This window comes from Ovis aries, chromosome 9 (assembly GCF_016772045.2).
Source record: "Ovis aries strain OAR_USU_Benz2616 breed Rambouillet chromosome 9, ARS-UI_Ramb_v3.0, whole genome shotgun sequence".
Classification (NCBI taxonomy): domain Eukaryota; kingdom Metazoa; phylum Chordata; class Mammalia; order Artiodactyla; family Bovidae; genus Ovis; species Ovis aries.
This window is the reverse complement of record NC_056062.1, coordinates 13,297,896-13,309,984: the sequence shown is the minus strand read 5'-3', so window position 1 is coordinate 13,309,984 and position 12,089 is coordinate 13,297,896. Positions and strand designations below refer to the sequence as shown.

Sequence of the window (12,089 nt, the reverse complement as noted above, 5' to 3'; positions counted from 1 at the left end):
CGGTTCTCCGCGGCGAGAGGCACTCGGTGCTGGCTCCCGTCCCCCGAGGCCGCTGGCCCCAGGGTGAGGACACGCGCTCACGGCAGATGTCCACAGGCTAGGGCGTGTCTCTTTTGCTGGGTAGCATAGCAAAGTTCACTGGTGCAACCAGGAACGAGGCCTGGAGTCCAAGCCTGGCCCAGGTGCCCCAGCTCTTAGCTCTGCTGCCACAAAAGGGCCCTGTGGCTATGATTCCGTGATTTTAAGGCACGTGCTTGGCAGGAACACACACAGGGTCCCTTCCTGAGGGACCCTGGAGGAGGACAAGAGCCCTCAGCTGAAGCCCACCTCATCCTCTTGGCTGATCTAGCAGGCAGGGGTGCTTTTCTGACCGAGGCTCGGAGCTCCGCGCCTCAGGACTAGGGTTTGCACAGCCTCTTGCCTGCCAGGCCACAGAGGCCTCTGTCCCTGTGCTCCCGGCCAGGGTAGCCCCGCTGCCTCCCCGCCAGCCACGTGGCTGTGTCCACCTTGCTCATCCCCTCCCCAGGCCCTGGAAGGTCAGCAGACTCAGGGTCTGGGGCCCTCTGAGGCTGTGTGTCTATACGTGCTGTCATCTCCACCCTTGAGGGGTCCAGGCCACTAACGGGGTGCAGAGCTCTGCTTGCTCACCTGCTTCTCTCCCCCATCCCCAGAAGGCACCATCTGTGCCTTTTGTCACTGGTCAGGAACACCTGGACCAGAACATTGACATCCTCGGGAGGCTGGATGTGGTGGGCCCTGACTGTCGACCCCTCGCCTTGGCCTCCGATGAGCTCTTGACAGCTCTAAGACTGCCAACCGCAGGTTGTCCATTTGTGAGCCCTCGTGCTTGTCTCAAGGAGGCGCACACAGGCAAACAGTGACATAGGCATCACTGTAGAGAGAGGTTTTCGTGAGCAGACGATGGGCACCAGGCTGTTCCCGGGACTGCTGGCTCTTGGCGCTGAACGGAGCCAGGTAATGAGGGCCACCTGACTCAAGACCAGGCACAGCCTCTGGCCTTACTGTGTGCAGGAGGTAGACATGATCCAGCTGGAGAAGTTCCCTCCAGCTGTGAGGCACAGGCTTATTGGCTAGCAGAGGTGGCCCTCCTCACCTGCACTGGGTGTGGTGACCTTTTCTCTAAACGGCTAGAGGATATTTTAGCCTTTCAGGTCATGATTCTATCAGCTCTGCCACTGTAGCTCAAAAACAGCCAGAGAAAACAATGAAACCAATGTGCATGATTATATTCCAATAAAATGTCCTATGGACACTAAATTTTAATTTCACATCACAAAATTTGTTTCAACCATTTGAAACCCATTCTTAGGACTTCCCTGGTTGTCCAGTGTCTAAGACTCCACACTCCCCAGTGCAGGGGCCCCGGGTTCAATCCCTGGTCGGGGATCTAGAGCCTGCATGCCACAACTAAAGGATCCTGTGTGCCACAACCGTGACCCAGCACAGCCAAAACCAGAAAAACCATTCTCACCTCCAGGGCCATGCAAAACCAGGTGGGGTGAGGGTGGCTTTAAACGCTGCACCTCCCTGCACGCCTGTAGGGCTCCCTGACTGTAGAGCTGGCCCTGCCGCCGTGTCCCAAGACAAGAACAAGACCTTGCAGAGAGCAGATGTTTGACTTTATGTAGACCTCTGTGGAAACTCTTGGCGCTGAAGCATTTTCTCTCATCTGTGGGCCTCTAAAGCTTCACCTCAAAGCCTGATGTACCTCAAACACAGCATTCATTCAACAAACTTCTCCTGGGCTCTGAGTGCAAGCCACATCCACAAGAGGACACACGGATGTGACAACCCACTGGGCTCTGCAGACACCCCACTTTGTTAGTGAAGCTTCCACAATGCTCAAAGTATCATAAAGCTTATCTGATAATGAAGACAAATTTCAGGTCAAAATTATGAGTTTAATTTGTCTCCAAAAGAGAAATCCAAAGTATTTTAGAATCTATAAGTGTTCTAGGAATTCTTTTTTGGCCATGCTGGGCATCTTGTGGGATCTACAGAAAGGTGAGTCCTGACCACTGGAGTGCCAAGAACTTCACAGAAATTCTTAAAATGAGTTTACTGTTCCTGAAACCCCAACTGGGAAATACAGCTTGGAAGTAGGATTGAATAGTCCAGAATTCCCACACCTGGCAGGCAGCCCTCTCCTCTTCTCCCAACTCACACACACAAGTACGAAGACACTTCTCCGTGCTCTGGGATCTGAAACCCATGCAGCAGCCGTTTGAATGCAACGTCATCAGGTGACACACAAATACCACAAACCTTTTTCACGTGGATGCAGCTAAGACGACTCCTCACCCAATGTAGGCCTTGAGATTTATTTCTATTGAATTTTTGGTTATCCTGGGACATTTAAGTGAACAAAACATAACAACAGTGGAAAAATAATACCTCAAAGGCTGGAGGCAGGACTGCCACACAGTCAGAGGCACCTTGCAAGCAAAGGGCCAGCTGTGTTCCAAGAACCTTTATTTGGTCATACTGAAATCTGATTTCAATATAATTCTCAAATGTCACAAAATAGTCTTTCCCCACCCTCCTCCAACCATTTAAAAATGTAAAAACCATTCTAGTTCTTAGGCCTTTTACAAGGTAAACAGGGACATGAAAATTCTGAAGGTGATTCAAGCACATGTGGATTGTGAGCAGCACCAAACCCACGTGGTCAGGAGCCCTGCCGACCGGCCTGGAAGCAAAACCAGGAGGCTGTCAGATCAGAAGCAGCTGCCGCATTGGCGAAGACTCCTTGGCTGTCTGTGATTACATTTCTCAGACATGCATGCATTTACAGACTGACTCCAGCTCAGGTTTTGCGGAGGTCCCAGGCCAGTGTCCTCAGGCTGATCACCAGGCTTCACAGATGTGGGCACAGGCCTGCGTTTGGCCCGCAGGGCACACAGTGGGCCAGCCCCCAACAGGACCATGTTGATTCCGAGTCCAGGTGCTAGAGTGTGTTTAAGGCTGGGTCCTCTGGCCCTTTTTGGCTGGCCTGCAAGTGCTGTCAGGAAAGACAAGCATCCTGTGGCGCAGACCCTGGAGTCCAGAGGCCCTGCAACCATTTGCGCATCATTACCAGGAAGTGGCCAGGAGGACTCCCTTGTGGGGAGGGCCCATCCGATGACAAACCACTTTCCTAGCACCAGCAGAGGGTGGGGGTGTGGCATGTCCACTCAGGACCTTGATCTTGTCCCACTGTTAGGTGGCTCAAAAGGCCTAAGATATGGCCCACTTACAGGTGCCCACCTTGCCCGGCTCTGAAGGCAGTGACCACCTGGTTGAGCACAGCAGCTGAGGTGGGGACGTAACCTCTGGTGTCTGGAGAGGTCCCTGCCCTCTTGCACTGACTTTCAGACACAAGTTGTGGGTGAAGCAGGGGGTTACAGCTGCTATAGGTGCACACCATCTGCATGGTGCCCCACCCAGGGCAGGAGCACACCGAAGTTGCAGGTGGGGCAATCCTTGTCCCAAGACAGCGCTGCGACCTACACTCCTTGTGCCAGGGAAGCAGCCAATCAGGCTGAGCTGCTGGGGAGTTGAGTCCCGTAACTTGCTGAGAATATCCTGGACTCTGCTGTCCCAAACTCTCCAGGCACCTGGAGCGGCTGCCACTTGTTCTCGGAGAGAAACCCACAGGCTGCTACTGGGCTAGGTCACAGAAGGCGAACCTGGGCTTAACACAACGTGTGACGTGACCCAAGTCCTGTTGCAATAAACCCACAAGTGTCCTCAGGGTCACCTGTTGGACACGGGAGAAGTGGCCCCTCCATGGGAGACAGCCCTTTGCCCTATGATTATCGTCAGTGGTGCCAAAGATCGCCAGGTCTCAGGGTGGTCCTGGGTAGCAGCTGGTGACACTCCTCATCCTGAGTCCCCCTGCACAGCCCAGGGCCCTAGGTCAAGTGGGGGCCACTGCTGCACGTCAGCCTCATCCTGCAGCTCGCAGGCCTTGAGCTGCACCAGGAGCCGCTCTGCAGCCCAGCCTGTCAGTCAACCAGAGCAGTGATGTTCCCTGCACGTTCCTCCCGCTGGTGACAAGATGGCCACATGCTCTGACCACTCGACCCAAGCCGGGCCATGCTGGCAGAGAAAACCTGAGCAGGAGGCAATGCCAGCAGAGTGGGCTTGCTCACTGGCACCCAGTGCTCGGCACCCATGGGCCCTCTGCCCGGGGACCTGTGGGGCCCGTTGAGGCCACATCCCCATGCTGATCCTGGTGAGGTGTCTCCAGCACCTATCGGCCTATGCAAGCGCACCAGCTCACGCGTCTGCCTGCAGACCTTCCAGTTCTGGTGGTCCGTGGGGCTGGTGTTTTGAGGGTACGCCTCTGGTGGCATCCTCGGGGCTGCTCTTTCACTCTTGTAACCACTGTAAGACAATGCTCGGGGAGGCCATTGGGTTCTGGACTTACAGCAGGCCAGGGACTGTCCCCAGGCCTGGGTGCTGCTCCTGGCATGCCTGCATGGACCCAGCACCTCCCCGAAGAGAAGGGCTGCTCTGCGAGGCATATCCGCTGAGGAGAGCAGAAGGGGAGCCCGGGCACCCCCTAGCAGCCCTGCACAAACACATCCTTGCTGCAGAAACCAGTCTGGTACCTGGGGCCTAAGGAAGGCATCCCAGGTGACTTCTTTCACCCCCTCAGCCAGTGGGGCTGCCGGGGCTCGTCTCATGTCTCGTCCACAAGGTCCAGGGTCATCCCTCTGAGAGCTCAAATGCTACACGTGTCACCCTGATGTGAGACATGAGCTTTACTGGAGGGGATAAGGTCAAACGTGCCAGCAAAAACATACACCACGTATGAATCTCAACACCTAAGAGAGCAGTTCTGAACCTTCCCCAGTTTTCTAAATCTTCGGTGTAAAAGATCCCATTTCAAATAAGTTAAGGCTGTAGGTTTATTCACATTTATACACATTTGTAAAGGTAAGTGGTCTAGCCCATGTGAATTTTCTGATGCTGAGTAAGCCTTGAGCTCCTATTAAAAGCTTTGCCACATTCATTACATTTGTAAGGCTTCTCTCCAGTGTGAATTCTCTGGTGGATAATGAGATGCGACCGCCACCTGAATATTTTCTCACATTCATTACATTTGTGAAGTTTCTTTACAGGATTAACTCTCCTACGACTCGCGTGGGTGGAAACCTCCAGGGTGCTCCCGTACTCACGGTACCACTGGGCACGAGTGTGGATCCTCTGGTGCTCGATAAGGTATGAGCTCCGGCTGAAGGCCTTCCCGCACTCACTGCATCCGTAGGGCTTTACCCCGGCATGGATAATCTGGTGCTGGAAAAGGGTGGAATTCTGGCTGAAGGCCTTCCCACACTCGCTGCACTTATACGGCCTCTCGCCCGTGTGCACCCTCTGGTGGATTGTGAGCTGTGTGCTCATGCTGAAGGCTTTTCCACATTCGAGGCACTCGTAGGGCTTCTCCCCTTTATGAATCCTCTGATGGTAAATGAGGCTCGAGCTCTGGCTGAAGGCCTTCCCGCAGTCACTGCACTCGTACGGCTTCTCCCCGGTGTGAATTCTCTGATGCTGAATGAGGTGTGAGCCCTGGACAAAGCCCTTCCCACACTCATCGCACTTAAACGGTTTTTCTCCAGTGTGAGTTCTCTGGTGGCGAATAAGTCGTGAGCTGCAACCAAAGGCTTTTGAACACTTGTTGCATTTATACGGTTTCTCTCCAGTGTGTGTCAGTTGATGCTGACTCAGGCGGGAGACCCACCGGAAAGCCTTCCCACACTCGTCACACTTAAATGGCTTCTCGGGAGCATGCATCCTCTGACGTGCACCCAGGCTAGGACTCTCCGGGGTTCTCGGGAGCTCAAGCTTCTCCCCAGCGTGCATCCGCTGGTGCTGAGCTAGGGTTGAGCTCTGGCTGAAGGCCTTGCCGCACTCCCGGCACGGGTAGGGCCGCTCTCCTGTATGGGTCCTCTGGTGCCTGGCCAGCTGAGACTGCTGGCTGAAGGCCTTCCCACACTCCCGGCAGCCATAGGGCCTCTCTCCCGTGTGGACCCTCTGATGATGGATGAGGCTGGAGCTCTGCCCAAAGGCTTTTCCACATTCTTCACACCTGTAGGGCTTCTCCCCAGTGTGAATCCTTTGATGCTGAATAAGTTTTGAGCTCAGGCGAAAGGCCTTCCCACAGTCGGTGCACTTAAACGGCTTCTCTCCAGTGTGGATCCTCTGATGCTGAGTAAGCTGTGAGCACAACCTGAAGACCTTCCCACACTCCCTACACTCATATGGTTTCTCTCCAGGCAAGGTACTCAGATGTCTCTCCTGAAAGCAATCAGATAACTTTTTTTGGCACTCTTGGCATCTGTTGGGTTTCTGTTGGGTATTCATTTCCTGGTGCAAAGCAACATCTGAAGGAGATCGCAAACTCCTGCCACATACATCGCACCTTCGGAAGGACCCCTGACTTTGATCAGGCTGACAACCCAAGTGGCCACTGCTTCCCCGCTCGCCATGACCCTGGAGCTCGTCCTCAGCGAAGGCCTTCCTGGGAGCCATGGTCCCCATGTTCAAGAAGTTTTTATGGAAGAGGGAGCTTGGCTGTCTCTGTGAACAGACTTCAGGATCTGAGGTGTTTCCAAAGCCAGGACTCTGGGGAAAGTCCTGGGGCAAGGTTTTGACCATGACCCCCCCAGATTCTGATTTAAGACTGTCCATGTCCTCACAGGCATGCTCAGCATCAGTCCCAACTGTAGCATCTGAAATGAACAGGAAGCAAATTGCGGCTAATCCCCTGTGCTCAGAGAAAGGCGACTGGGGGGTGCGGGTGCATACCATCCCTGGGACTGAGCCCCCTCCCAGGACAGGCTGTACTGAGCATTCATAAAGATGCGATGAGAAGTCAGTGCCTTTTGACAGTGGTCAAAGTCTGGTTCTGTTCATGCTTAATGCATTCATTCAGTTACTATATACCTGGAAGACTGCAAAGAGCCACTCTCCTACGTGGAGGGGAGGTCATCTCACAGGGAATGAGTAGGAGGAAAAACCCACAAAGAAGCAAAGTGAGCCCAAAAGGGTGGAGGATAAGAGGCAGGTTTAGGGTGCCGGTGAGAGGAAGTAGAGTAAGGAGGAAACAGGGGCTGAAAACTGAACAGAGAAAAATGAGACACAAGAGCTGCTAAGGGACACACAGGGATGAGTCCAAAAGAGGTGGGCCTCAGCTGTCCACTGGGCAGGGTTCTCTCCAGCCCCTGCCAGTCCTGCCCTCTGACTCACACTGATGTGTCCATCCCTTGCTGCCCTGTCCCTCAGCTTCCAGGTGGCCACAGTGACTACACTGCGCTACACTGACGGCTCCTTCCTGGGGGTTTCCAGAGGGCCCACCTCCCTGCTTGCCCTCCACATGAAGGGATGTGGCCACCAGCCAAGGAATACCTGGGGCCACCAGAAGCTGGAATAGGCAGGGAGGATCCTCCCCTACAGGTTTCAGAGGGGACACGACACTGCTTTGATCTTGGACATGTGGTTCCCCACAACTAAGGAACAGTAAATCTCAGCTGCGGTAGGCCTCCAGTCTATGTGCTTTGTTACAGCAGCTTCAGGACACCAACACAGCCCTGGAACTTCATCTGAGAGGCTGGGTCACCCAGACCCCATGAAACTCTGGAGGGAGCGTGGCAGTGGCAGGTGAACAGCTACTCAAGAGTCACACGTGTGCCTTTGCTTAATAAGATTAGTAAAATTCAAACTAACGAAACGTGGTTCAAAAACAGTCTTGCCATAATGCACAGGAGTTCTATGCCCTTGCTTTTCTGTAGTTTAGTCTCTCCTGAGGCTACCCCATGACTGGCCTTCGCCTCCAGGCCCACCCCACAGCATACCCAGGCAGCTCAGCAAAGCTGCATGGATGGCCTCTGGGGTCCCCCTCCAGCCTCCCACTTGAGCCCTCGCCAGGCATGGGGACCCTGAATCCCTCCTGTGCCCAGAAGCCTCACCTGTCCGGGTGGTCCTGGCTGCCTCTCTCCCCTCTGCTCCTTGCAGGTCGAGGACCCAGGGATCCTGCCCCTGTTCTAGCCGGGAGATCAGCTCGGGCTTGAAGACCAGGAATCCTGCTGTGGGGGCAGCAGAGGAGGAGACGGCATCATTGTGGCTGGGAGTGTAGCTCGGGGCTCAGTTCTCCCTGGTCCCCAGAGTGAAGGGTTGCGGGCTACTGGAGCACAGGGGCCTCCTGAGGCTGGATAGAGAGGAACGTGTGGACTCCCATTCTGGCCCTGCTGCAAATGGAGACAGGGCCAGGACTGCCAGGGAGTCCTGTCACCCAAGTCTGCAGAACACAGGCCAGCTCTCCCCCACGGGGAGAGAAGCAGGCCCAGCCAGCACTCCCCTCAGTCCCCTCAGGGATGCTCCAAGAGGCAGGGTTGCTTAAGAAACAATACAACAACAAATCAACCAACAAAATGGATTTTAAATCAGAAGATGTGAAGCCCAGTCAGCAGCCAGCAGCCCCAGCCTCAAGCCCTCACACAGAGCCCAGGGCCTCAGCAGAGGGCTGGAGACTGGCAGGTACCTCCTGGCAGCTGCCTTCTGGGGCCAGTAGCCCCCATGCTGTGGGGCAGCCATGTGAAGTGCTCCCAGCCCACCCAAGGGCCGGTCAAGCCCTCTGGCTAGAGCACTCCTCAGGTTTTCAGCCATGGGGTGGAGAAGGCCGCAGGCAGAGAAGGTCCAAGGCTCAGGTGACAGCAGGACCCCACACTCAACAGGAAATAGGTTCCTGCCAAGCACACGTGTGCTGCTCTCAGAGAAACGTCCCTGGGCAGCCAGAAAGGGGGTCGGGCAAAGGCCATGAAACAATACCACAGCCTGCACCTGATCTAAGTGCAGCTGGACACAACAGCAATCACAATGGGTGCCTCAAAACTATTACTATCCGGAAACTATGTGATGAATTAGTAAGTGGCAACTGTATTTACTATGAGTCAAATTTGTAGGATGCAGCTGAAGTGATATTTATGCATAAAATTTCATGTTTTTAAATACACCAACTAGAAACAAGAATGGTAAACACAGAACAGGTAAATACTAAACTCAAGAAACAATAAGAAACCTGATTGAGTAGCTGTTCAAGCTATTTCAAGTTTGGATTCTATTTCTATTCACTCAGGCAGAGAATCCACCTATCTAACTTTTAGAAGTCCACCTACACTGTGAGCACAGCCAAAAGGTAAAAAGGAAAGAAAAGAAACAACACAGCAGACCCAATAAATTAAAAGGGAGGAAGGAAGAAAGGCGGAAAGACTCAGTAACGGAGTGCCCTGCCCCTCCTGCCCTCTAAACCCACAAGCTGGGTCTCTGAAAGATGAAACAAGAGTCTCATGGCAGTATCAATCATGGTCAACACAGTGAAAAAATGCTGCAAAAATAAATAAGGGAAACAAATACAAACATAACAGACATTAAAAATGAAGAGTGTTGTGAATAAGTACACACTAGAAAAACTGAAAATCTGAGTAGCTGTTTAAGCTATTTCAAGTTTGGATTGTATTTCTACCTACTCAGGCAGAAAGTCCACTTACCTTGTGAGCCCTGAATCACATGACGTATGCAAACCTGGGAGCCTGCTTGGCTCACCAAGACTCCTCCTGGGGTCAGAAGCTGACTCACAAGGACTCACAGTCCCAAGCCCCTGCCTAGTCATGAGGGCTCGACCACATGGCCCCCAGATCTGCATGCAGCCTCTAACACAGGCCAAAATAGGTGGGTGCTGACCGATGATGGAAGGGGTAGGGGTGTCCGAATAAAGCCTCACCTAGTCCAGCCACACTGCTGTGGTTCTCAAGCATCACCTCCTTGTAGAGAGCCCTCTGGCCAGGGTCCAGACACTGCCATTCCTCCCGCGAGAAGTGCACGGCCACATCACCAAATGTCACAGCCTCCTGTAAGGACACATACCAGTCTCCTGGCTGTCTCAAGTACACAGACCACAAGGCTGAGTGAGACAGTCACCAGGCCCCTTTGGTTTTAAAATCGAGGGAAGGAAGGAATTCCCTGGCTGTCTTGCAGTCAGGACTCTGCTTTCACTGTAGGCGGCACAGGCTCCGTCCCTGGTCAGGGAAGTAAGATCCTGCAAGCTGTGCAGTGTGGCCAAAAAATAAAATAAAATCAAGGGGAGGGACGGTATGGAGGAGAGGGCGGGACCCAGACCATGGGGATCTATAACCCTCCCCCAAGAGCCTCAGGCAGGCCCAATCTGAGCAGGTTTGTTCACTATCCTGGACACACCCGAGATTGACAAGGGGTCAGCAAGAGGCCGAGGGTCTAGGTCCAGGCCCATTGGGCACGGTGGGTGCCCAGAGCAGCAGATAGGGGCCTCACAAGACGAGGGAGGGAACAGGGGAAGTCAGACTCCTACCATGAGGCTCGGTGCGTAGGAATCCACGTGTCCTGGCTGAGAGACCTGTTGGCAGTTACCAAAGAGTCAGAGGTCACGATCCTGGAGGCCCCAACCTCTCACTTCCAAACTCATCGAGGGGGTACCACGTCCTCCAATCCTTTACTTCCAACTCCAACTGTTCTCTGGCAGGGACTTGCGGTGGGGCCAAAATGGCCGTAGCACTACGTATCTGCCCTCCAAAGCTTCATTCATCTTTTGGAGGGTGTGACATGGAAGAATTACTCCACAAACATGTAATGGATAGTTGCCACGTGTACCAGGTGCTTGGCTACGCAATAGGGATGTGGCAGTGAACAGCACACAAGGACTCTACCTTCTTGGAGCAGCCTAGTGGGGGAAAGAGTTAACTGACCATGCAAACAAACCAAAATTACAACTGTGATGACAGCACACGTACAAGGGACTCAGAAAGCATTTAAACTAGGAAACTCTGACTTAGTCTGATGGGTCACTTCCCCTAGGTGCTAACTCGGTGCTAATGGGGGTGGGGAGGGAACGCGTAGGCAGCAGGAACAGACTGTGCAAGGTCCAGAGGCAAGGACCCTCCGAGGCAAGAAAGACTAGGGCTGAATGAGCCAGTGGGGCAAGATCTCAGGCAGCAAGATGAGTCATGGTGTGACGGGCGGCTGGAGTACACAGGAACCAGAAAGATGGACTGCAGGGAGAAGAGGAGGGGACACCTGACCACACCCCAACCCTCGTACAAAAACCTGACCCCTCTCCGGGCATCCCCCTGGGAGGTCAGAAAGAGAAGTGGACTTCCTAAGGGAGATTCTGACTCCAAAAGCGGCTTGAGGGAAGAAGCTTTAGGCCATGAGCTGATTCAGACTGCAGTGACCACTGTCAAGCGGTTCCCCACCTGGGCCTGGCCAGCAGCAGGCATGTGCCTCCCACTGCTGGATCCTGGGTCCCCTGTAGAGAAGTACAGGCTTTAAGTAGCAGCCGGAATTAAGAGAAAATACACAGCCTTCGATCCCAAGACATAGCCCTTTTGGCCACCTTCACGAAGTCTAGGTCTTGAAGGAGCAGTGAGAGAGGGTAAAAGAGTGCCCCCGAGGGAGATGATGGGTATGCAGGCTGGAGCATGCCTAGAACCGGAGGGGAGGCTACGAGGCTGCCGCGAGGCCGGATCTGTGAGATGACCCCTCCCGCTTCTTCCCGGCTAAGACGGACAAGGCTCGACCACCGCCCTACCCGACGCCAACGGGCTCTCAGAGCCGCCCGCTCCACCAGCGCTTCCCAGCGGAGAGGCCAGGGGAGCGCCGGGCCCGCCGCATCGGAGGCGGAAGGACGCGGGGGCCGGTAGGAGACCTCTTAGCCCAAGGGGAGAGGAGAACGTGGGCCGCCCCGACTCTAATCCACGCCCTCAGCACCGACTCACCCTCCCGGGCCCAGCCAGAGACTCTAGCAGCGCGACGACGCCGGAAACGGGCCTCGGATACTCGCCGCCGCTCGCCTCGCAGACTTCCGGTTGCTCTGGGCGGTTCGGAGGCTCAGCCGACTCGGTGGTTCCCAGCCGGCCCCCAATCCGGGGAGCCGGAGAAGGGGCGGGGCCAGGTAGCTTGGGAACCGACAGAGCCCGGAGCGGGCGGGGCGGAATCCGGTAAAGGGCGGGGTCACAGTGCAAGGAGGGCGGGGCTGAAGCCGAGGGAAAGCGAGG

General features: G+C 54.6%; 1 protein-coding gene across 9 annotated transcripts; it reads right to left on the bottom strand.

Moving 5' to 3' along the window:
* Window positions 1–2,326: 2,326 nt before the first annotated feature.
* On the bottom strand, window positions 2,327–11,849 carry ZNF7 (zinc finger protein 7). 9 transcript variants are annotated; one of them, XM_042253872.2, is made up of 6 exons: window positions 11,624–11,849; window positions 11,289–11,341; window positions 10,388–10,432; window positions 9,785–9,911; window positions 7,974–8,090; window positions 2,327–6,737 (listed from the first exon to the last, which is right to left on the bottom strand). In XM_042253872.2, exons 2-6 carry the CDS (start codon window positions 11,310–11,312, stop codon window positions 4,954–4,956), a joined length of 2,097 nt encoding a protein of 698 aa, XP_042109806.1. In that variant the 5' UTR covers window positions 11,313–11,341; window positions 11,624–11,849; the 3' UTR covers window positions 2,327–4,953. The 9 variants fall into 9 exon arrangements, with proteins under 9 accessions (XP_042109806.1, XP_042109808.1, XP_012038805.3 ...); XM_042253874.2 differs by having other exon boundaries at window positions 10,388–10,756; window positions 11,811–11,849; XM_012183415.5 differs by having other exon boundaries at window positions 11,811–11,849.
* Between the last annotated feature and the right edge of the window lie 240 nt (window positions 11,850–12,089).